The sequence below is a fragment of the Carettochelys insculpta genome, chromosome 7 (assembly GCF_033958435.1).
Source record: "Carettochelys insculpta isolate YL-2023 chromosome 7, ASM3395843v1, whole genome shotgun sequence".
NCBI classification, from domain to species: domain Eukaryota; kingdom Metazoa; phylum Chordata; order Testudines; family Carettochelyidae; genus Carettochelys; species Carettochelys insculpta.
Genome location: NC_134143.1, coordinates 55,999,316 through 56,022,799, shown reverse-complemented (window position 1 = coordinate 56,022,799; position 23,484 = coordinate 55,999,316). Strand labels below are relative to the sequence as shown.

The following is a 23,484-nucleotide window of genomic DNA, read 5'->3' as shown; positions in this document are numbered from 1 at the left end:
TGTATTATCTGTCACTAATTTTTTTCATATTTCTCTTTCTGAATAGAATAAAGCATATTGGGCATATTTATATTTGCAGGGTTGTCATAGCTGTATTGGTTTACTAATGTATTTACAAAAGGAATTAAACTGGTGGAAAGTAAAGGAAATTTTGTATTTGGAGTTTGATATCTTTTTTTCCCTTTTATAGATGAAGAACTGGAAGAGAAGATACTTCCAGCTGGATGAAAACACAATAGGCTATTTTAAATCTGAACAGGTATGTTTCCAGATGCCCTGTGTTCCTTTTTAAAGATGGCAATACACTTCAAAAATACACACTGCAGGTTTCTTAATGAGCTACTGGCGTGTCTAAAAAATTCTGTGCTTTTTGTGACTTTCTAATTGTTTGATACTTTCAGTATTTTTTCATGAAAATATGTTAATTCTGTTAATTATTTTTGCTTTAGAGGTTAATTCTCTGGCATTACAAACTGCTGTTCTGGATACTGGTATGGTATTGTAGAGGAATGATTTGCAGTAAGAAGTCATAGTTTAAATTTATTCACCTAACTTTGGGTTAGAGTTGATGATGTACTGTATATATCTTTTGAATTTTAAAACAAACTTTATATTTATGTATAATCTGTGCATTATACACAGATGTCCAGACATTTTTTTCTTAACCTGTGCATTTTTAACATTAGCTTTAATAACATTTTAAAATAATAATAGAATGAACTTCTAAATATGCACAAAGTTGTCAGCCTTTTGTTCCTCTTCTGCTTGGTGTATGCTCAATTCATTAGAAATGCTTGTTTTAAAAAATGCTGGTTGTGAAATAGAACATCCAAACAAATGTTAAAGGAAGCAAAATGCTCTATTTAAGCTTCCCTCAGTAACTGAACCATTTCTTCTGACTTTCTCTCCCACCTTCATATGACCTTTGTTAATGGTAAATTTAGAGGTATGCGGCTGAGAAACAAATATCTTGTTTGCATGGGAACATCTAATGGAATAAAGATAGAAATAAGATTGGTAATTAGTAGAAATTGTTGGCTCGATATAAATAAATGAATTCTTTGGTTTTGTTGGTGGATCTTTTAATTATGCTAGTACTGTCTAGAACCTTATCTGGCTTGTTTCAATCTGTTCTGGAGTTGCTGACCAGAAGAAGTAGACTATCCTCTCATAAGCCTTGTGGTCAGTTAACCAAATCATTGTAAAGTGTAAGGTTTTAGGTTAACTTTCGGTTAAAGGGAGGGAAAACTGAAGAAAAGTAGCTAGTCAGATTTCAGTCTCTGCTAACAAAGAGATCTGATCACAAATTAAGCTTTTACCTCAAGTTATGGGAAACATTGGTAGCAGGGGAATCTAAGTCTTTATGTCAGTGGTGAACTTTCAATACAACACAGTTCTTTACATAGTTCCAAAGCTAGAACAGTCATTTTTGGTTACATATTTGCTATTTCTTTTTTATGCAGTTACAGAGAGATGTGGGAGTTCATTAGTTTGTGCTCTGTCCTTTTGTCTTCTACTTAAGAGAAAGGTTGCGTAAAGAGAATTGTGTGAGTTCCTGTAATTTCCTCTCTTCTTCATGCTAAGGTTCAAAGATCCATTAAAATGAGGACTTCTTCATGCTTGCAAATTTGGTACAAAATCAGATCCACCTGTCACTGATAGCAGGGGAATGCTTTTCTGAAAATAAGTCATTCTTCCCCTATCTCCATGAGGATGTAGTGAAGCTAAAAGGGCAACATGCCAAGTGGAAGATAGTTCCTATAGGATTCTGGTACTAGCAGGTACACCTTAGGCCAGCAGCTTAACTGTTTTCTCTCCTTCCCTGCCCTCTTCACCAGTGTTCTTTGATGGAAGGTACTAAAAACTGCACGGATGCTGCAAGCCCCAGTGTGGACATTTGTCCCCAGCTCTCACCCCCTGCTGCCATCTCTGTAACCTTACCTATTCATGTCTTGTGCTAATATCTTCAGGGGAAACATCTATCTGATCCATATGGGTTGCCCATGCAACAGTGGTAGAGCTTTTGGGTAGCCTGTTTTTGAGTTCCTGGTCTATACTCTCCACGAGAGAGACTCAACAAGCCAATGTTGAGGAAGAAGAGAAAAATAAGACAAGCCTCTATGAGGGAGGGGTTGATTGCTACAGAAATGTTTCCAGTCATCAGCAATCTTTAAACCCAACTTTTGCTCCTACTTCTGAAGCATGATTATTGGAACAAACTCCCAAAGGGGAAATTAGTCATCAAATTTTTCCCTGGTCAACTTTATAGAGTTCAGCAGAGCAGGTTAATTTTGTAAAGACCACATCATAGACATGCTTATTCCTCTAGACACAACGTGAATGGTTCCTTAGAGGAGAGAGGCCAGCAGTCAAGAACAGAGTTAGAAGGTTTGCAGCCACCTTAGACTGAGGCTACGTCTACCCTATGAGATGAATTTGATTTTTAATAATTTTGATTATTTAACCTCGATATTATGAATTTGAATTAAGTGTCTGCAAAGCTTCTTGAAATTCAACCCGCCTTTTTTCCATGTTGTGTCTCCACATCCCTGTTGCCCTGTGCAAGTTCAACAGCATGAGCAGTGCAACTGCGAGTACCTATCCCAGAGTGTCTTAGCCCTGGTTGCTTTTGGGTGTTTCATGTTTGAATCCCAGAATTCCAAGCACTGTCCCAGAATTCATAGCACCAGTAACTGCACGAAAACAAACTGGAGATCGTGCCATTTCCTGCTGCAACATTCCAGTGCAAGCATGGATTCCCAAATGCTTGAACTCATAGCACGCATCACTTCGGCAACCACGTTGGCTGTTGTACAATTTCTCCTTCAATTGCAAAGCTCAGTGATAGTTCTGCTGCTGATGACAGCGATGGTTTGGAAGAGCAAATCTCCCAACTGCGGTCCAAGAATTCAGAGCTGCTGGCTGCCCTGGATGCATTGGTGACAGTGGAGCAATGGCTTTGGACCAGCACATGCTGGTGGGACCACGTCATTTTGGAGTCCTGGGATGACCAATAGGGGGTGCAGAACTTTCACATGTGGAAGTCCACTTTTATGGAACTTCGTGATGTGCAGCCCCCTGCCCTGAATGAGGCTGACTTTAACGGCTCAGAAGAGAGTGGCAGTCGTGCTGTGGAAGTTTGCAGTGCCCGACAGTTACTGGTTAGCAGCAAATCAGTTCAGTGTGGGCAGATCTATAGTGAGGTCCATGATGTTGCAGGTGGCTCATGTAATCTGTCAACGTCTCCTCAAGAAGACCGTGACTCTGGGAAATGTACAGGCAATAGTGGATGGTAACTAGTGGTGTTCCTCAGGGGTCAGTCCTGGGACCGATCCTGTTCAACTTGTTCATCAATGATCTAGAAAATGAGGTAAGCAGTGAGGTAGCAAAGTTTGCAGATGACACCAAGTTGTTCAGGACAGTCAAAACCAAAAGGGATTGTGAAGAACTACAAAAAGATCTCAGCAAACTGAGTGATTGGGCAGCAAAATGGCAAATGAAATGTAATGTGGGTAAGTGTAAGGTAATGCACATTGGAAAAAATAACCCAAATTACACGTACAACATGATGGGGTCAAATTTAGCTACGACAGATCGGGAAAGGGATCTTGGAGTTATAGTGGATAGTTCTCTGAAGACATCCACGCAGTGTGCAGTGGCAGTTAGTAAAGCAAATAGGATGTTAGGAATTATTAAAAAAGGGATAGATAATAAGACAAAAGATATCATACTTCCCCTATATAAAACTATGGTACGCCCACATCTTGAGTACTGCGTGCAGATGTGGTCTCCTCACCTCAAAAAAGATATATTGGCATTAGAAAAGGTTCAGAAAAGGGCGACTAAGATGATTAGGGGTTTGGAACGGGTCCCATATGGGGAGAGGCTCGAGAGACTGGGACTTTTCAGTCTGGAAAAGAGGCGATTGAGGGGCAATATGATAGAGGTATATAAAATCATGAATGGTGTGGAGAAAGTGAATATAGAAAAATTATTTACCTTTTCCCATAATACAAGAACTAGGGGACACCAAATGAAATTGCTGAGTAGTAGGTTCAAAACTAATAAAAGGAAATTTTTCTTCACACAGCGCACAGTCAATGTGTGGAACTCCTTGCCGGAGGAGGCTGTGAAGGCCAGGACTCTATTAGGGTTTAAAAAAGAGCTCGATAAATTTTTGCAGGTTAGGTCCATAAATGGCTATTAGCCAGGGGTAAAGTATGGTGCTCTAGCCTTCAGTACAAGGGCAGGAGATGGATGGCAGGAGATAAATCACTTGATCATTGTCTTCTGTTCTCCTTCTCTGGGGCACCTGGCATTGGCCACTGTTGGCAGATGGGATACTGGGCTGGATGGACCTTTGGTCTGACCCAGTATGGCCATTCTTATGTTCTTGTTCTCTTAAGCTATCTGAAAACTTTTTTTTTTTTTAGCGATAAGGGTATCATGTCCAGTTCTCCTTGTAGATGAATGGATCATCTTGAACAGAAGGAATGGAAAATAACATACTAGGATTTGCATGTTTTGTTATTAAATTGAATTTCCTGTGCTTTATAGAATAAAGTAACTGTACTTTGAGGAAATGCACAATGATATATAATTTAAGGAAAATATGCTTGAATTGCTCTGGCATTTACATCTCACTGAAGTGAACATGAGGAGGTTGGACATTTCCCTGCTGTCAATGAGAGAGAGAGGTCTTCCTCGAAGTTGTAAGCTGTTAGAAGTACCTATAAGAAGAGCCAGCTGTCCCTAGGATGGTTCAGGGTGGCCACCCAGGCCCAATGTTTTGAGGGGCCCTGCAGTGCTTACCTCAGCTGTCATGTGGGCATGGCCCAGGGTGTCCAGAGAGATGGCCCAGGGGTACTGGCATGGAGTGGCAGGTTGCCTTATTATTTCAAAATGAGATTTCAGGTAAGCAAGGACAGCTTTTCCTATTTCCTCCGACAGCCACATGCTGGCACAGGGAACTGGAAGATGAAAGGCCAGTGCTGAGGTTTTTTACATGTTCCAGAAACAGACCTGCATACATCAGAGAAATGTCCTGAATTAAATAGGGTGAAATTCAATATAGACAAATGGTTCCACTTAGGAAGCAACAATCAGTTTCATACAAAATGAGAAATTATTGCCAGGAAAGGACAGTCACAGACAGGTAGCTGTGTTAGTCTGTATCTTCACAAAACAAAAAAGCAGTACTGTAGCACTTTAAAGACTGTCAAAATCCTTTATTAGGTATGAGCTTTCATGGGACAGACCCACTGCTTCAGATCTACTGTAATAATGATATGATTGGTACTTTCATGCTTTTGAAATTTTGAGTTAGGGCTCAGTACTTATGAGAGTGAATAGTCTTAGCTGGAGCAAACCAAAATGAGTTGCTGCCTTGGAAGTCTCTCACTATCACACTGTTATTGCATATCAATCCTAACTAACAAAATTGTGGTTATTTGAATCATGAAAGAAACTAATCCACTGAAAACTTCTTTCTTTTTGCAGGAAAAGGAACCTCTCCGGCTCATACCTCTTAAAGAGGTACATAAAGTTCAGGAATGTAAACAAAGGTGAGAATAATTAATCATTGTTTCAAAATATCTGAAATATCATGGTAAACAATGGGATTGGGGCTAGAATGTAAGGTCAGCCAAAATACTTGTGGTTTAATTCCAGTTAGTTAATTTACATGTTTTATAGTTGGTATATGGACTTCTTATCCTTTAATATAGTCATGCTTCATCTTCTCATTCAACTGCACCCCGTTCCTCAGTAGCCTGTGACGTGCTTATCTGCCTGTCAGGGGTTGGGTTGGTATTCCCCTGGAGATCTTTTTATCTCTGCTTATCCAGGACACCATATCCAGTTCTGGGAGAAGATTTTATCCAGTCCTCTGGGATCTGAAACACTTAGTTCAATTCCAGTTTTCACCACTCAGGTTTTTTACATGATATACATTGAGATTATTATTATTCAAACATAGGGGTTGATATAGCACGGAGTGGGGGATGAGCAACCTTGAGAGGGCATGAAATTTCATAAGGGTGGCACAGCACAATCGGCTGCTGGGTCTTAGGATCATCCATCTCATTAAAAATGTTGAAATATGTTAATGTTTTTATGTCTGTGTGTTTACATTTATATACCAATTCATAAAGTTTTTACATTCTCCATACTTGTTTTCTTACATGTGCTGAAAGTTTTTTTATGTCTTATTAACATAACTGAAATTTCCTTTGGTTTGGATTGCATTAGACAGGTTGGGTAGTTGAGCTAATTGCTGGGATGAAAAGTGGGGCCCAACATCAAGTTTACTTATTTCTGATATAGGTATACCACACAGTAAACCCCTGAAATGCACGATTTCAAGTTGTTTAACTTGCATTAACGCAAGATAAGCACAACTCGAAGCCGCTCTGCAGCTGTCTGCCCACCCAATTTCCCCAGCTGGGGAGAAGCCATGCTGTGGCTGTCTGTTCCCTGGCTTCCCCCAGCTGGGGGAAACTGTGTGGGAAGCTGGACATGGCTCCCTGTCACTGGCAGGAGCCAGGAAACTGAAGCACAATGGAGGGGAGCCAGGCAGATGCCTGGTTCCCAGCTCCCCACCTCACTGTGGGAGCCAGGAAACTGACCACCCCTGGTGCTGGTCAGTTTCCCAGCTCCTGCCAGTGGAGGAGAGCTGGGATCCAGGCTGGTTCCTGGTTCCCATTTCCCCACCTCACTGTGAGAGCCAGGAAAATGACCTGTCATGGTGCTGGTCAGTTTCCTTTCTCCTGTGAGTGGAGGGGAGCTGGAGCCTAGCTGGACAGTTTCCTGGCTCCCAACTTAATGTGCAAATTCAACATACACATAGGTTGCACTGCTTGGCAGTCCCCGTGTAAGTCGGGGTCTACTGTACAGCAAAAGTTACACAGAAAACCTTTTCCTTTATGTACATTTACACATAATTACATCATATGCTTCATATCTGGCTTTACTTTTCCATGTGCATTGTGCTCTGTTCATGTAGAACCTGATCTTTACATCATTTCTTTGCTCCTAACTTCTCTTGTCCATTCTTATAAATGGTTCCCAGATTATTATCCATCTAAGCAGGCTTTGACATTCTATCTAGCATACTTGATGCATTTGCTCAGTCTGTGCAAATGTGCATTTTCAGCTTCATGATATATTTACCTTCTAATTCCATCCTACAAGAAATGAGGTCTCACTCCAGAAGTTAATTGCTCATGCCAGACCAGGACTCCGCTATGTTAGAGATCCTGTTTGGGTATGGGAGCTCAATATTATCATCCTGAATGTTAGGGAGCCCATCCTTGAACCTTTTTCAGTATGCTCTTAGTACTAGATCACCGTCACCCTTTCTGGTTGCCATCACCTCAGCTAGAAGGATTAGAGAGTTTCAAGCACTCATGGATGAGCCACTGTACATTGTTCCACAAGGACCAGGTAGTGCTGAAAATAGCTTCACACACTGACTGTCTTCAGATCTTCATTTTATTACACTGGCAGAACCAAAGTGTTCATATTGTCTGTTGTTATTTGTAGGTACAGCTGTTTTGAAAGGTAAGCCTCTTTAATTAGAGGGTATCCAAGTGAGGCTATCTAAGTGAATGACACATTAAAGGTACAATTCTGTCACTGAGGTAAGAGATTCTGGGCCCTATTAGATTTTTTTCCTGCACTGGCAGGGCAGGAGCAGTTGTCAGCTTCCTGCAGAGCAACCTCTTTGGTAAAGTGGGAGTAGTTTTCACTGTACAGTAGAACCCTGAGGTAGGTGCACTCAAGTTGTGTGTATCTTGATTTAATGTGTCTCAGGGTGGTAGGTAGCTGATGCTTGGCTCCGGGCTGCTGGTTATGCAGGAGAGCCAGGCTGTCTCCTGTGAGTAGTATGGAGGTGGGAGCCAGGCTTCAGCTCCCACAGAAGCAGGGAACCTGAGCAGTGCAGTAGCACTGGTCAGTTTTCGGGCTCTGCTGAGCAGCAGGGAACTGGAACCTGGCTCACAGCTCTGTGCCACTCACAGGAGACTCACAGTTTCCTGGCTCCCCCAAGATATGTGAAATTTGACTTATGTGGGGTTGCACAAGAATGTAACCTCTGCGTAAGTTGGGGATCTACTGTAGTTGTTAGCCTGTGGAGTTCACCCAAATCTGGTTTCTGTCCAGGATATCCTTGCGTACTAGTTACACGTTTGTCTTCTGTTCTTATATTTAGTTCATTGAAAATTCTTCTGGAGGTGATTTAGTATTTTACCTGTCCATGCATGGGAGGTCTGTGATTTCAAACCCTGTGATAATGAGGTTCTAGAAAGGAGTCACTCATATTCATTTGCCATTTAAAGAACCAGTTCTTTGTGAGACCTTAATAGTGTTTTAATGGTTCTGTGGGGCTTTTGCTCCAGCCTCTGGAAAACACTTTTCTCTTTCCCAAGTCAGAAAACTGCCTTCCTTGTGGCAATAAATCTGCAAGGAGGACAAGTGAACTGTATGCTTTTATTGGTAGAGCTCACTTACACACTCTTCTCATTCTGCAGTCACACACGAGGTTGTTCAAAGCGGTTTCTCTTGTTCACTTGAACCAAGCTATATATTTACTACTGTTCTGCATTCACCCTCAGAGGAACAGTGTCTTCACACACTGGATTTTAGGTCTTTTATCTGAACAGGGCCAAAGGTTTCCACTCCTGCAAACCAAATGAGGCGTCAAGCAGTCTCGTAGACTATCTCCAGTTGGAGAATTTCCTGCATCATAACATTGTATGAAATAGCTCAGGCTACACCTCCTCAAAGGGTGCAAAGTTATTCCACAAGAGCACTAGAAACATTGACAATATTGCTAAGTGACCTTCCAGTACTGGATATTTTCCAGGACTGCCTCTTGATCTTCTGTGGGTATTTTACAAATCACTATACCCAGGGCCGTCCCTCGGGTCACACTTACCGAAGCATAAGTAACCATTTATATCTGAGGTTTAATTAAAAGTTAAGAATTTGCCAGTAAAGGACAATGCCTGCCATCAGTGTCATGGGAGTGATATTCCTTGTTGCAGGATGTCAGTTATGAAAATGAGGGGAGGCAAGAGAATGAACCACCTTTGGTGAATGTGAACCCTTGCATTCAGGGTAATGAGGTGGCCCATGTCTTTGGTCTCCAGGCAGTAGTTTCAAACATTCCATCTTAGTTGACATACCTAATGTCTTGGGCAGTTGCCACGCCCAGAAGTTGGTTGGGCGGAGACCCTGGGTCCACCCTACTTCACCAGGTCTTGCACTAGTGCCCTATGAAACCAGCAGTCATGAGATTAACGTTCGTACCAGCCTTCATGTGTGTGTTCTCTGGGCTGCTTTCTGTCCTTGATTCCAGCTCCAGAAGTTGTCGTCTTCCCTCTGTTTCTACGAGTGACTGGGGATCTTCAGTGGATTTGGTGTGTTCAGCCTCCAACATCTGGAGCTCAAGCAGCTTTGTGTCAAGAACCTATAACATGCATCCACTCTCTGCCACAATCAGCCCAGATTGAGGCGAGCTGCTTTCTTTTACACCCAAATTAGAGCTGGACAATGCCCAGCAGGGGCAACTGGTAATGAGTGGTTAACTCTTGCTGGGCTAGTGTGACGTTTATATAGCCCATCACAATCAATTATGTAACTTTTCCTCTCACAACTGCTTGAGTTCAATTATTTTAATTACATTGATAGTGGCTATGAACTATATCAGGAAACATAAAAGTTTGGTTGAAATGATGATGGATATAGAGTTCTGCATACTCTGATTTTTCTAGGTATAACATTTTTTAATAGAGCACTTCAAAAATGTGAATTGCTATTAAATATTTGTGTTTTGTCTTTGCAGTGATATAATGATGAGAGATAATCTCTTTGAAATTGTAACAACTTCTCGAACCTTTTATGTACAGGTAATCTTTCACTCTGGGTAAAACCAGTTCATTCTGTAAGAAAATTAAGCATAAATATTATTAAAATCTTTAAATACTTGATTTTCTTGAGAAAATAAAGTGCAGTCTTCATCTCAGTTGCACATGTATCTGTTGTAAAATACAATGGCTTTTCAAACATTACAATAGCTCCACCTGTCTTATGTTAGGTAAGGTTTTCTTCTTTGCAGTTTTGTTCTGAAATCCATATGAGAAATACAAGATTTGCAAGCAAAAAAGAATTACTTATGTTTATGAAAGTCCTAAAAAGACAGTCCTTTATAGACAAATAGTCTTTTCTGAATTGGTACAGTAGACATTTGATTTTACAGGCGCTGATTTAGCAGATTTCGGGAATGGACGTTCCCCCCCCATTGTTCCCGAAGTCTACTGGGGTCTGTAAAATCACCACCCCCCAACACCAAAAAGTTGGGACTTATCACTGGTGTGTCCTAGAGGAGCCACCTCGTCCTCTGCTGGAGCCGCCATGCCACTCCTCCTCCCACCAGGTGTGGGATGCGTACACAGGCAGACTGGCACTTGCTTACACACCCCACCCCTAGTGGGAGGAACACACAGTGGTTCTGGTGATGGCTCCTCCAGCCACACACAGCAGGGTACAGCAGCTCATCCAGCAACAGCAGTTCTGGTGAGAAGCAGGGTTCTGCCCTTTGGGGGGCGCAGGGGGACTGGGCCTGTGGGAGCCTGGTGGAGGTGGCTGGGCAGTAAACCCTCTCATTTAACGGACTTTTGGGAATAGTGGACACACCTGGCCCCCATTAGTCCATTAAATCAAGGTTTTACTGTATTGGATGTACAGTTATATAAATTCTGTGGTGCCAGATAAATACACTTTTAATTAAAATGCATTAAATTGCATTTTTTATTATAGAAAATTAGTTTTATAACTCGCTGTGGATTTAAATTACAACAATGTAAGAACTGAATGGTCAAAGATTCAAAGTAATAATCTTGAGTGAGGATGAACTGTTACTGTGCAGCTTCAGCAGTCTTTGCTTGTAATACCCATCTAAAAATGATCTTCCACTTTGAATGTTCTTTGACTTGTTGGCTGTGCATGATGTTTTCACAACTAGAAGACACTTTCAGTGATTCTTGCCATTTCTTACTGAACACATACCAGTACATGTATAGAACAGACCACATATAATCTGCTTACAGATTCTTTCCAGGCTGATTTTAAAAACTATACGTATTTTGTGTGTTTTAAAGGTCAATTGAATGAAACAAAACCCATCAGATTTAGAGTCTCTGTCCTGATGAGTGTGAGACTGGACATTAGCGAAGTGGCTTTAATGATGACATGTTAGAACATTCTTCCCAAATGCCTGAATGAGGAAGTTACATTTGGGAAATAGAGGTGAAACCAAAGCGTTAGCAAAATTTTGTCCCACATCATTTGGTTTTTTTAAACCAGTAATCGTGATTTGACTCTACTGGGAGTCTTCCTTGCAAGTTCTTGACATTAAAAGCCCCAGAATAGTGTATTATGACTGACCTTTGCTCCCTTTATGCAAGCTACCATGGTTCTTAAATTAAGTTTTCTCGGTGGCTGTTTTATATTAACTTATTTGCTAATGCACAAGTTGGATGTCTTATCACATTAATTCTAAAGCAAGAAAAAAGTTGTTTGGCACATTGTGTACACCTGTCCTTTTAAGTTTAGTCTTAAATAATTATTTAATAAGATAGTGAACATAATGGAGCAGTTGTTTCTTTTTTTACCATGTTATTGGTTTCTGTGAGTTCAGCAGACCATAAGTCTTTTTGAGAATTATTTTGTGGAGATGACAATGCTAAATGTAGAGAACATATCACCATATACCGGTTGCACTGAATTTTAGACAGCTAGGATTCACACCACTAGAATCCAAGCTGTCAGTTGTCAAGAGGGATGCTAATAAATTCAGGTAGCTCTAAAAACAGCTGCTATCTTGGTTATCTTGTCTCATGGCAATGTGAAAGTTCTCTAATGGTATTTTATGTCTGATTTGGTTAGAAAATTTGAGTATGTTCTTATCAGCCCTTTGCATGCTTAAGCAAGGTTTCCTTTTGTTTATTGCTGATGTATATTAATTCTGGCATCACATCTTAAAATGATCTTGGTGCATATTGGACTGTTGTGAATTGTTTGTTAGTTATAATATTTGTTGCGTTAATTTTACCAGTAAGTCTGCATTACTGGTAATAGTGAAAGCTCTAGACCAGATAACTAAACAATATTATCACTGTAGTGCTTGTTTCAGTAATATTACTTCCGTCACTATCACATGTGTATTTTGACTTTGTTAAATCATGGAGCATTGATTTAGATTTGTTTTTAGACTGCAGTAAGCCAATGCTATAGTTTCAGTCTGATGTAATAAGCATAGTTTCAAAGAAAGTGTGCCAAACTTTAATGCTGCTTCAGATACAGTTTGAAATTCACTTGTAAGTAAATGTTGATGAATGGGGATCTTGTGTTTATGTTCCAGACACACAGCTTTGCAGTGGAGTAATTGTTGAGAATTAAGAGTAAAATATTGTGAAGATTTTTTTAAAATTTTTCAGCTGCTAAAACCCAAGAAATTAAGAGTTAAAGGTTATATTTAAAACAACCACATGCATGTGAAAGTTATGGAAATAGGCACTTTGTTCCTCTCCCACGGAGACCCTTAATAGGTTAAAATTAATGTATACCCCAATCGATAGCATCTTCTACCAATCATCACTGACTAAAGACAAGTGACAGAAAACAAAAGAAAAAACAATTACAAATATTCTATATGTTTGGTTACATCTACACTACGAGATAAATTCAAGGCAGTTACTCAATATTACCACATGACTGTCTTCACTGTAAATACCATTAGCTTGATTTAGGGAGCACTAATATCACTATAATATCATCAGAACTGCCTGGGTGTAGCATCAAATTCAAATTTAAAAGTTCGAATAAGGTCAGTGTGGAAGCGCCATAACTTAAAATCGAATTTATTAGCCTCTAGAGGTGTCTTATATGTAACCCACAATGCTCCACAGTGCTTTGCTCTGGCCACTGCTCTCCAGGTGCACAGGAATTAGGTTAACAGGAAGCCCATGAATTTGAGTTCAACACCAGGAAGCCCATGGCTGTGGGGTCATGCTTGAGTGAGAAGTTTGAGAAATTCTTCCTTTCTTTGCTATTAATTCAGCTCTGGTTTAACTTTCTTTGCTATCAGCGTGTCTGTGGGAATTTTTCTTGTATGATAAGCTGAGAAACTTCTCTTTCTTTCTTTGCTATTAGTTCAGCTGTGGTTCTGAGCACTTGGGGATTTTTTTCTGCACTGGCTACAGCCTGTTTGGCCACACCACATGGCGGATAGGCTGTTGGGGGGGTCGTGTTTGTATGAGAGGCCAAGGAACTTTTTTTCTGCACATTTGTGCAGGGCACCCCTCTTTCTCCCTTACAGGCAGCACACAGTTGGTGTCCTTCCTGTGCACAAGCACATCACGTGGCTAGCCCCTGACCCTATAAAGGGATGTGCCTTCTGCTCAGTGCGGACCGTGCTGCCATGTCCTGGCTTATATGCAATGAGGGCTCCAAGGGTGGGAAAGATTTCTGGGGGCTTGCTGCCTCCCGTGGGCTGTCTCCCTGGTGGCTAAGATATGTGGGGGTTTGCTACAGCTGTGGGGGGGGGATCTCCCCTGGCAGCTAAGACTTGTGGGGCTTTGCAGATGCCACAGGGACCCTTTCAAATCTGCAGCCACAGAACCCAGAGCCTCTCCACCATATACATTTGGGGGCTTGCTGCCGCCAGGGGGAGGTTTCCCCTGACAACTAAGATATTCAGGGGCTTGCTGCCACCTGGGGACCCCTTCAACTTGCTGTGCAGCCACAGACACTAGAAACTCCCCTCCGCCCCCCCCCCAATATACATTCAGAGGCTTGCTGCTGCTGGGTAGTGGGGGGAAGACTCCCCTGGTGCCTAAGATTTTTGGGGCAGGGGACATTTCAACCCACTCTGCAGCCACAGACCCCACCTTGCCTGGCCAAAAGTATTTTCTGCGGCTTGCAGCCCATTGCAGACACCTGCTGCTTTTTGCAAAATCTTTGATATTACAATTATAAATTTTTTTTCCCCCCTAATCCTTCCTATTCTCGTTCTTCATGCTTTGGTCCCCTGAAAACGCAAGGAACAGCATGTGGAGGGCCAGTTGAGATTCCTGTTTCCATTATAAGTTCAGTGTTAGAGATTTCAGTGCTATCATGTTTTGGAAAGACAATGTAGCAATTTTATATGGCGATATATCTGTGCCATAGAACTGGAAGGGACCTCAAGAGGGCATCGAGTCCAGTCCCCTGCACTCACAATATTCGACTTCCCCACTGCAGTCAAGATTTTTAGAGGCTTGCTGCCACACAGGGGGACTGCTTCAACTGGCCCCCCACTGAACCCCCCCATACCCCAACAAGGACTCAGGGGGCTAGCTGTCACTGGGGGGAAGTCTTCCCCCAACTGCCAAGACTGGGCACAGAAGCTGTATAACACACTGGGAACCCAAAAACCCTCCCCTCAGCAACTTTTTTTTCCAAATCTTTACTATCTACTCTTTATTCATGCTCTTCATAGTCCCTGTATTATTTTCAGGGATCAGATGCAGTCAAGGGAGTGCAACAGTCAGTGGATGGGCAGTTGAGAAGACACACACTTCCTGATTTTTATAAAATCCTTGATAATTCAGTTACAGAAGAAAGGGATTTCTGTTAACTTTGCCATCTTTGTTGATGCCCTACTTTTCCCTCCTTTCGACTGGAAATTGGACATTTGCTTACGACGGGAGGGGAATGAGGGCAATGCAATGTGTAAAAATGATGTCAAATACCAGCGAACATACCCTGACCGCTACGGGGATGAGGGAACTGTGGGATAGGTTCCCACAATGCAGTGCTGCAACAGTTGATGTTTGGTGATTGAGTATGGTAGCAATAAGTTAACTTTTGTGAGGAGCATGTGGGGAGGTGAGGATAGTCAAATTCAAATTTATAAAATCCAGCCTTACAAAATCAATATTAATAAATTTGAATTTCTCTTGTAGTGTAGATGTAGCCTATGTGTCTAAGAAGTAATGATTTATCCCAGTGTGGTAACCTGGAAAATATAGTATTTGTGCTTAACAATTAGCCTGTGGCTACACTAGAGAGTGACGTCAAAAGGGGTTATCCCTATCCGTCACTTCGAAATAAGCTATTTGAAATGAGTGCTGTGGAAGTGACTACACATGAAATGCGCATCAATGTTGCAATCTGCAACATCGAAAAGATGCCCCGTCATTTCGAAATGGAGCAGCTACACAGACGCAGCTTCATTTTGAAATAACAAGGTAGGAAATGGCAAGGTCAGGGTCGAATGGCTGACAAGCCCTTCCTGGAGCATGGACCAGCCAACCCCTTAAAGGGGCCCTCCCAAACACATCCCCCGTGCACATGCTGAGCACCCTGGCTGCTTGCAGCATGCGACCTCCAGTGTAGCACTCAGCAGAGCCTCGGTTAGCCACCACACCACTACCTGCTATAGACCTGCAGCACTTCACTGACAGGGACGCCTTGGACATCATGGCCAGCCTGATGGCCATCCTGACAGCATGCCATATGAGGCTACATGCTGCCTGACATGTGTCCAGCCTCCTGCAGGCTCCCCCCACAGTGCATCTGGAGCACCCCCTGTTCCAGCCCCGCCATCGCCTCTGGCAGTACCCCACCAGCGGGCAATGGTGATACGACATCCTCCTTAGAGAGGGGGACAACGACCAGTGGCTCCGCAACTTCCGGATGACTCAGGCCACGTTCATGGAGCTGTGCCATTGGCTGGCACCAGCATTTCGCCAGCAGGACACCCGCATGCGGCCTGCATTCCCCCTGGAGAAACGAGTAGCCATCGCCCTATAGAAGCTTGCCACCCCAGACAGCAACTGCTCGGTCAGCCACCAATTTGGGGTGGGGAAGTCCACCGTCGGGATCGTCCTCCTTGAGGTAAGGCACTTGGAGCTACACACAGACAGCGGGGTCCTGGAGAGGGAGTTCCCAAGGAGTGGGGTCCTGGGGAGAGGAGTTCCAAGGAGTGGGGCCCCCACATGCTACCACACACTCATGGGCGCCTGTGCCCTATACCTCTACAGGTTGTTGCCACCGTCAACAGCATCCTCCTGTGCCGCCTGATCCACCCTGGAGACGTGGATGCTGCCATGGCTAGCTTCTAACAGATGGGATTCCCCAACTGCATCGGTGCATTGGACAGCACCCACACTGCCGTCCGGGCCCCACCACACAGCTGGGGACGGTACATCAACCAAAAGGGCTTCCATCCATTGTCCTCCAGGACTTCGTGGGTGCCTGAGGACTTTTCACGGGCATCTGAGTGGGCTGGCCGGGCAGGGCTCACAATGCCTGTGTCCTGTGGAACTCGTAGTTTGGCCACAGGATGGCAGAGGGCACATGCATCCCCTCACGGGAGCTGCCAGTGGGGGATGTAACCATGCCCCCTGTGCATTGTCGCCAATGCTGCCTACCCACTCCAGGCCTGGCTAATGTGCCGCTACACGGGACACACCAATGAGAGCCAGACCTCTTCAGTGCCTGCCTCAACCCCTGCAGGAACACCGCGGAGCAGGCATTCGGCTGTCTGAAGGCACGTTTCAGGTGCCTCTTCGTGCGCTGGGAGGTAGGCCTGCCCAGTGTGCTCACAGTTGTGGGTGCCTGCTGTGCTCTCCACAACCTCGTGGAGAGCAAGCAGGAGCTCTCTGTGGCACACTGAGCAGCCAGGTGCGGTCCTGTGTTGCCAGGTGCAGTGGGACGGGGTACGCATGCGGGAGGCCCTTGCCCGGGGGCACCCATGACCTGGCCCAGCTCACTCCACGCAACAGCCCTCACCCTTACCCCACCAGCATTCCCCCCTCGCCATCCCCACCTGAGGCAGGACACATATCACTGTTAAATAAATTCACCTGCTATTTTTTGAAAACGAAGAACACGTGACTATTTACATGGGGGAGCAGGGATGAACTATATACATGGGGAGGTAGGGGTGCCTCAATCCTCCATCGGAGTAGCTTGTCGGGAGCCGTGACTGCCCCAGGTCCAGGGACCACGGTGGGGCTGAGGTGGGGCAGGTGGGACGGGGGAGGTAGGGCAGGACCGGGGTATCTAGGGGCTCGGACTTGCGGGGAGGAAGGGGGGAGCCACAGCCGGGCAGGGCTTGCCCAGCCACAGCCAGCACGCCAGCTCCTGTTGCTCAGCTGGGGTCATGTTGGCTGGGAGCAGAGCTGCAAGGGTGGAGGGAGGGGAGAGAAGGGTCACAAGGGGGAGCTGAGGAGAAGGAGGGTGGCAGGGAAGAGGGGGAAGCTGGGGCGGGGGGGGGGCTGCAGAAGAGGAAGAGATGGTGGGGCTGGGTTAGTGGGGGGTGCTGAGGTGCTGTGGGAAAGGCCATCCATGGAGCGGGTGGCTGGGCCAGGCGGTTGGCAATGGCCTGGGTCAGGGTGTCGAGATACCTGGCCACCCTGTCTCAGGCCGCCTGCTCCATGGAGAGCCATTCCTGCAGCAAGTAGTTCTGCTCCTTCCATGCAGCCATGTTGGCTGCCGCCAGATCATCTGCCCAGCTGTCCTGGCTATGGCTCCTCACCCTGCCCCTCTGGCTCACCTGTGTCCCAGGGTTTTCTCCTCCAGGTGGTGCAGCCTCTCTGGGTCCCAGCAGCTGGTGGAGCTCCCTGAAGTAGGGGCAGGTGGGCAACGCTGCCCAAGTGCTGGGCTGAGTCCCTTGCCTGGACATATCCATGCCGCAGCTCTGTGACTTTGGAGCGGACCTTATTGGGGGTCCGGAGGGGGTGGCCTTTTGCAGCGAGGTTGCTGGCGAGGCAGGCGAAGGCGTCTGTGTTTCTCTTCCGCCACAAGCAGGATGTCCTCATCCCCGCCCCCCCCCCCAGACAGCCAGCAGGTCCCAGATTTCGGCTTCCAGCCAGAGGGGCCCCCTCCTCTTTGGGGGCTGCCCAGAGCCCTGGGAGCCCAGCCACCCAGAACCTTTGGCTCCATGGAGATCCTGGAGGTCTTGGCTGCTAGCCATCTGTCCAGCCAAGGTGGGGTGTTGCCTTCTGGGGGTGCTTGGGAGTGTTGTCTGGCCACCTTGTGCTCCTGTGGCTGCCAGCACACTCTCAGCTTCCTGCATGGGGTTTCTGTGTTCCTGCAGCTTTAAGGCACCCGCAGCTGAGAGCCATAGAGCTCTGGCTGCTTGTGGGAGGAGCTGGCTCTGTGGAGGACTTTTCATTTCGAAATGGCAGCCAGGGAGCAGCTACACACATTTCATTTTGCAATTAACATTGAAAGGAGGTGTTATTCCCAACATGGGAATGGAATAACGATTTTGAAATGAATGCCTTTTAATTTCGAAGTTGATTTCGAAATGAGCGATTTCTGTGTAGTTGATCTCCTGCTCATTTTAAAATTGCTTTTCATTTCAAAATAATTTTCAAAATGAGCGACTAGTGTGGCCACAGCCTTACAGTTGTTTCCTATCCTGCAATGGATGGACTGAGAAACTGAGATAACAATCAATTTGTGTATTTGTGTGCATCAATATGATGGTTGTAAGGAGTTATGTTGTTGAGTCTACTAAGTAGTTTGAATAAAAGTAAGAACACACATTATTTTCCTCATTATTATCCTTTGAATTGTGTATAATACAAATTTATTTGTACAATCTATTGGCATGTGCTCTATGCAGTGTTTTGAGAATGTATATGAACGATTTTCATTATCTGCAAATTTGGCTGACCCTAATGTTAAAAAAAACATAACAGAACAAAACGTTTTAACTTGGTTTATCGTATTTCACCAGCAATAAACCATGTTATTTACTTTGTGCAGTAATTCACCAGATCCTTCACCAGACCACTTTAGCTACTGTTTCACAGGGAGCAACTAGAAAGATAAAATATGAGAGTGGGACATTGCACATGTTCCCTTTATTATACATCAATTAAAACCTGATGAGAATTACATTGGTCGCCTTTCAAAAAATAAGTAAATCCATTTCTGATTTAAATGTTATTGCAGTATTAACCTAGAAGAATCTTACAACTATATCGGTAAAATAATCTTGGGTGGATTTTCACAATTGCGTGGTGCTTTAGGAATATGCATCTGATTGAAAATCATAGAGGTTTATGCTCCAAAAATCATAGGTAGTTACAAAAATCCTACCATTACTAACCAATGGGAAAGCAAGCTAGTCTGGTCATTGTATTCCCATACTACTCATTTTCACAAAACGAATCTTCACCCAGTTTAAATAACTAGTTTAAATAGCTATTTAATGTTAATTTCAAAAATTTCTTTTGATTTAGGCAGACAGTCCAGAGGACATGCACAGCTGGATAAAAGCAATTTCTGGGGCTATCGTGGCACAACGGGGACCTGGAAGATCAGCAGCTTCTGTATGTGTTTGAGATGTAGATAATATACTATCTCTAGGAGCTATCAATCCAGTACAAGTTGAACCTCTCTAATCTGGAACTCCCTTGTCCAGCAAATTCTGTAATCCGGCATGATTTTAGGTAGCTGGACAGCCACTTATGGATGTGGCCAAGTTTCCCGTGGTCCCATACAGCTTGTTTACAGCCACCAGTCCCGGCTCTTAGTGTTCAGTGCTGTTATTTAGCTGTAATTTACCCTTAAATGTCTTCAAAGAGTCCAGAAAGCAGTGAAAGTCTTGGTAATGTGCTAGAAAATATTGATCTCCCATTGTCCAGCAAATTCGCTCATCCCACACTGGTCAGGTCCTGAAGGTGCCGTCATCTTTGCAAAATCATGGGAGACAGGAGAGATTTCAGAAGACTGGAAAAGAAGGCAAATATAGTGCTCATCTATAAAAAGGGGAATAAATACAGGAAACTACAGACCGGTCAGTTTAACTTCTGTGCCATGGAAGATAATGGAACAAGTATTTAAAGAAATCATCTGCAAACACTTGGAAGGTAGTAAGGTGATAGGGAAGAGCCAGCACTGATTTGTTAAGAACAAATGCAAATCAATCTGATAGCTTTCTTTGATAGAATAACGAGCCTTGTGGATGTGGTTTACCTAGATTTTTAGTAAGGCATTTGATACAGTCTTGCATGATATTCTTATCAATAAACTAGGCAAGTACAACTTAGATGGGACTACTATAAGGTTGGTGCAAAACTGGCTGGATAACTGTACTCAGAGAGTAGTTATTAATGGTTCTCAATCCTGCTGGAAAGGTATAACAAGTGGGGTTCTGCAGGGGTCTGTTTTGGGACCTGTTCTGTTCAATATCTTCATTGACTATTTAGATATTGGCATAGAAAGTACGCTAATTATTGCAGATTATTCCAAGCTAGGAGGGATTGCAACTGCTTTGGAGGATAGGGTCAAAATTCAAAATGATCTGGACAAAATGGAGAAATGGTCTGAGGTAAACAGGATGAAGTTTAATAAAGACAAATGCAAAGTGCTCTACTTAGGAAGGAACAATCAGTTTCACACTTACAGAATGGGGAGAGACTGCCTAGGAAGGAGTATGGCAGAAAGGGACCTAGGGGTTATAGTGGGCCACAAGCTAAATATGAGTCAACAGTGTGATGCTATTGCAGAAAAAGCAAACATGATTCTGGGATGCATTAACAGGTATGTTGAGAGCAAGACATGAGAAGTCATTCTTCTGCTCTACTCAGCACTGGTTTGGCCTCAGTTGGAGTATTGTGTCCAGTTCTGGGGCACCGCATTTCAAGAAAGATGTGGAGAAATTGGAAAGAGTCCAGAAAAGAGCAATGAGAATGATCAAAGGACTAGAGAACATGACTGATGAAGAAAGGCTGAAAGAATTGGGCTTGTTCAGTTTGGAAAAAAAAGATTGAGGGGGGACATGATAATGGTTTTCAGGTATCTAAAAGAGTGCCCTATGGAGGAGAAAACTTGTTCTTCTTGGCCTCTGAGGATAGAACAAGAAGCAATGGGCTTAAACGGCAACAAGGGAGGTTTAGGTTGGACATTAGGAAAAAGTTCCTAACTGTCTGGGTGGACAAACACGGGAATAATTTGCTTCAGGAGGTTGTGGAATCTCCATCTCTGGAAATATGTAAGAACAGGTTAGATAAATGTCTATCAGGGATGGTCTAGACAGTACTTGGTCCTGCCATTAGGGCAGGGGTCTGGACTCGATGACCTCTCAAGGTCCTTTCCAGTCCTAGCATTCTATGATTCTATAAGAGAGGTTCAACCTGTCCAAGAAAGTCTATTTTGTTCTTCTTTTACCTTCCTTTCCATCAGTCCTGTAGTAACGTATCTCTTTTGCATGAACTTTCATGCATATTAAATTTGTGGAAAATGTTTTGCATTTCTAACTGAGTAACTGAGTTGTCATTGTTATCTGTATATCGTTCTGTATGCCTTGCATTTTCTTATATTTAAGACACTGCGCAAGTGCTGCATATGAAGAATTTTTTCTGAGTTCGGTTTGAGCTCTTATCACTAAGCTTTTACTGGCTGAAGAACTACAGTGAAACTGCTAATTCTGGCAAGAGATATTGCTAATTAGTATTTTTAAATCAAATTATATAAAATATTAAAAATAATTTTTGGTGCTAAATTTGCACACACTCAGGATAAATTTTGGCCATTTATCATGTTAGCAGGTATTGTCCCACAGAACACATGTAATGTGTTCTGGACCAGAAAAGATTTCAAATAACATGTGAATTAAAGAAGTTTGCTGTTGGAGATCTAGTATGAGCACCATCTAGCATTATTGAACTGTGTGGGTGTACAGCTGTGACCTAGGTCATAACATAAGCATGTTGATGGCAGCAATTATATATTTTTTTCATTAGAATCTATATTAGAAATCTTGAGAAAATTTTTTTTTACAAATTATTGTATTTCATGCTAAAGACCATTATAGTGTCATAATGTCACCAAATATGTCCAGATTTATCATGGAATACTTTACAGTTCAGATGCTGCCAGGTATGGTTTTCACGTTTTTGCTGTCATGTTTTGCAATAACTGAGTATATTTTCCCCCATAATACACCAAAAACCAAAATTTAGGAATCTGGCTATAAAATGCAGTCATACTGATGATGTGGTATCAATTGACCTGGACACTAGCAATTTGTGGCTACTAATTGTGTAGCTGCTTCATGTTTTAAATAAGTTGCTTTCACAAAATAGACTCAGTTTAACTATGTTTTCCATGGGAGAGGAAAAGAGGGAGATGGGTTTTTTGTTTGTTTATGCTTTGTGGTGGGGCTGACTAAGCAACCTAGCTATAACTATTGCCAACACTTTCTCTCTTCTTCCTCCCCCTATCCTCTTCCTGAAGTATAGGTTACTCTAATCTTAGCTTTGCACTGTGTTCCAGATGCGGCAGGCCAGAAGGCTGTCGAATCCTTGTATACAGAGGTATACATCAAGAACTGGTGAATGCAGCACGTATGTGGGCTCTCATGTAAACTTGCCTTCTTACCAGAGGGCTAGGACTTAAAATGTTAATTTACACAATGTAACATTAACTCTTAATCCCATTGCTCTTTTCAGTTACCATTACTGGATACTAACTTATAAATTACTTCACACCACTCATTAGGTTTTCATTTAAATATCCTATTGATTACTAAAATGAAGTTTGATTTTTTTAATTACTAATGGCAAAAACAATGATGCTAAGTCACTTCTCACATTCACTGTGCAAATCATATTCCCATAAAATGCTGTGTGAAGAAGAAGGTATTACAACTTTGATTAATTTGCATGAGAGTTCATATTTCTGTTTTTTACCTTACAACTTTGACATCTTGTAACAGCAAAAATACAAATAAAACTTATCCACAAAGAGTACACATGTATGCATACATGCAAGCATCGTAACAGTAATAATTAGAAGGATAATGTTGCAACCTGATTTTTGCATGGCTTTTAAAACTCGTATGCATGAAACTATTAGTCAAAATATAGAAGGGTTTGTTAGAAGTAACTTGTACATTATGTAAAAAATGCTTTAGAAGGTAAAGCAGCATATAATGTCTTAAACTGTGAACTTATATTCAGAAGGGGTAGCAAATCTAAACGAAAAATAGTTGTATTAGAAAAATTGGTATAATAATAAACTGATTAAATCACAGAGGTTTACTTTAGATTTCAGCCTTCACACTTCTTTAATTGAAATTATTGCTGAAAATAGATAGGAAAATCACTGAACATGGCACAGCTGCTTTTTAAAAATATATATTTTGCTACTAGAAATAAGTGATGTGGCAAGTAGGCTATTGACCATTAAAACATGACAAAATAACACAAAATGGTGTCCCTGAATTGCTTCTAAAAGCAATGTGAAGAGCCAAAAAAATTCACTTCTTAACATACATCCTATTATGATTGTATATACAAATGCTAAATATTGCTGATTTGGCAAAAACAACACTGCAAAATTAATTATCTATAAATTTGTCCAGTACCATGACTGTCTGGAATTCTTTAAACTTACAATTGATATGAAAATGTTTTCCGG

General features: G+C 42.8%; 1 protein-coding gene across 8 annotated transcripts in view; it reads left to right on the top strand.

The window, feature by feature from the left end:
- PLEKHA1 (pleckstrin homology domain containing A1) overlaps window positions 1-23,484 on the top strand; it is an 81,676-nt gene that overhangs the window by 54,878 nt on the left and 3,314 nt on the right. For 3 of the 8 annotated variants that reach the window (XM_075000506.1, XM_075000505.1, XM_075000507.1), the window contains 5 exons: window positions 191-259; window positions 5,500-5,564; window positions 7,543-7,560; window positions 9,845-9,908; window positions 19,302-19,391. In XM_075000506.1, coding sequence (XP_074856607.1) covers window positions 191-259; window positions 5,500-5,564; window positions 7,543-7,560; window positions 9,845-9,908; window positions 19,302-19,391 — 306 coding nt within the window. Of the gene's footprint in view, window positions 1-190; window positions 260-5,499; window positions 5,565-7,542; window positions 7,561-9,844; window positions 9,909-19,301; window positions 19,392-22,338; window positions 22,410-23,484 lie in introns of all 8 variants that reach the window. The other 5 variants (XM_075000511.1, XM_075000509.1, XM_075000513.1 and 2 more) reach the window with 5 other exon arrangements.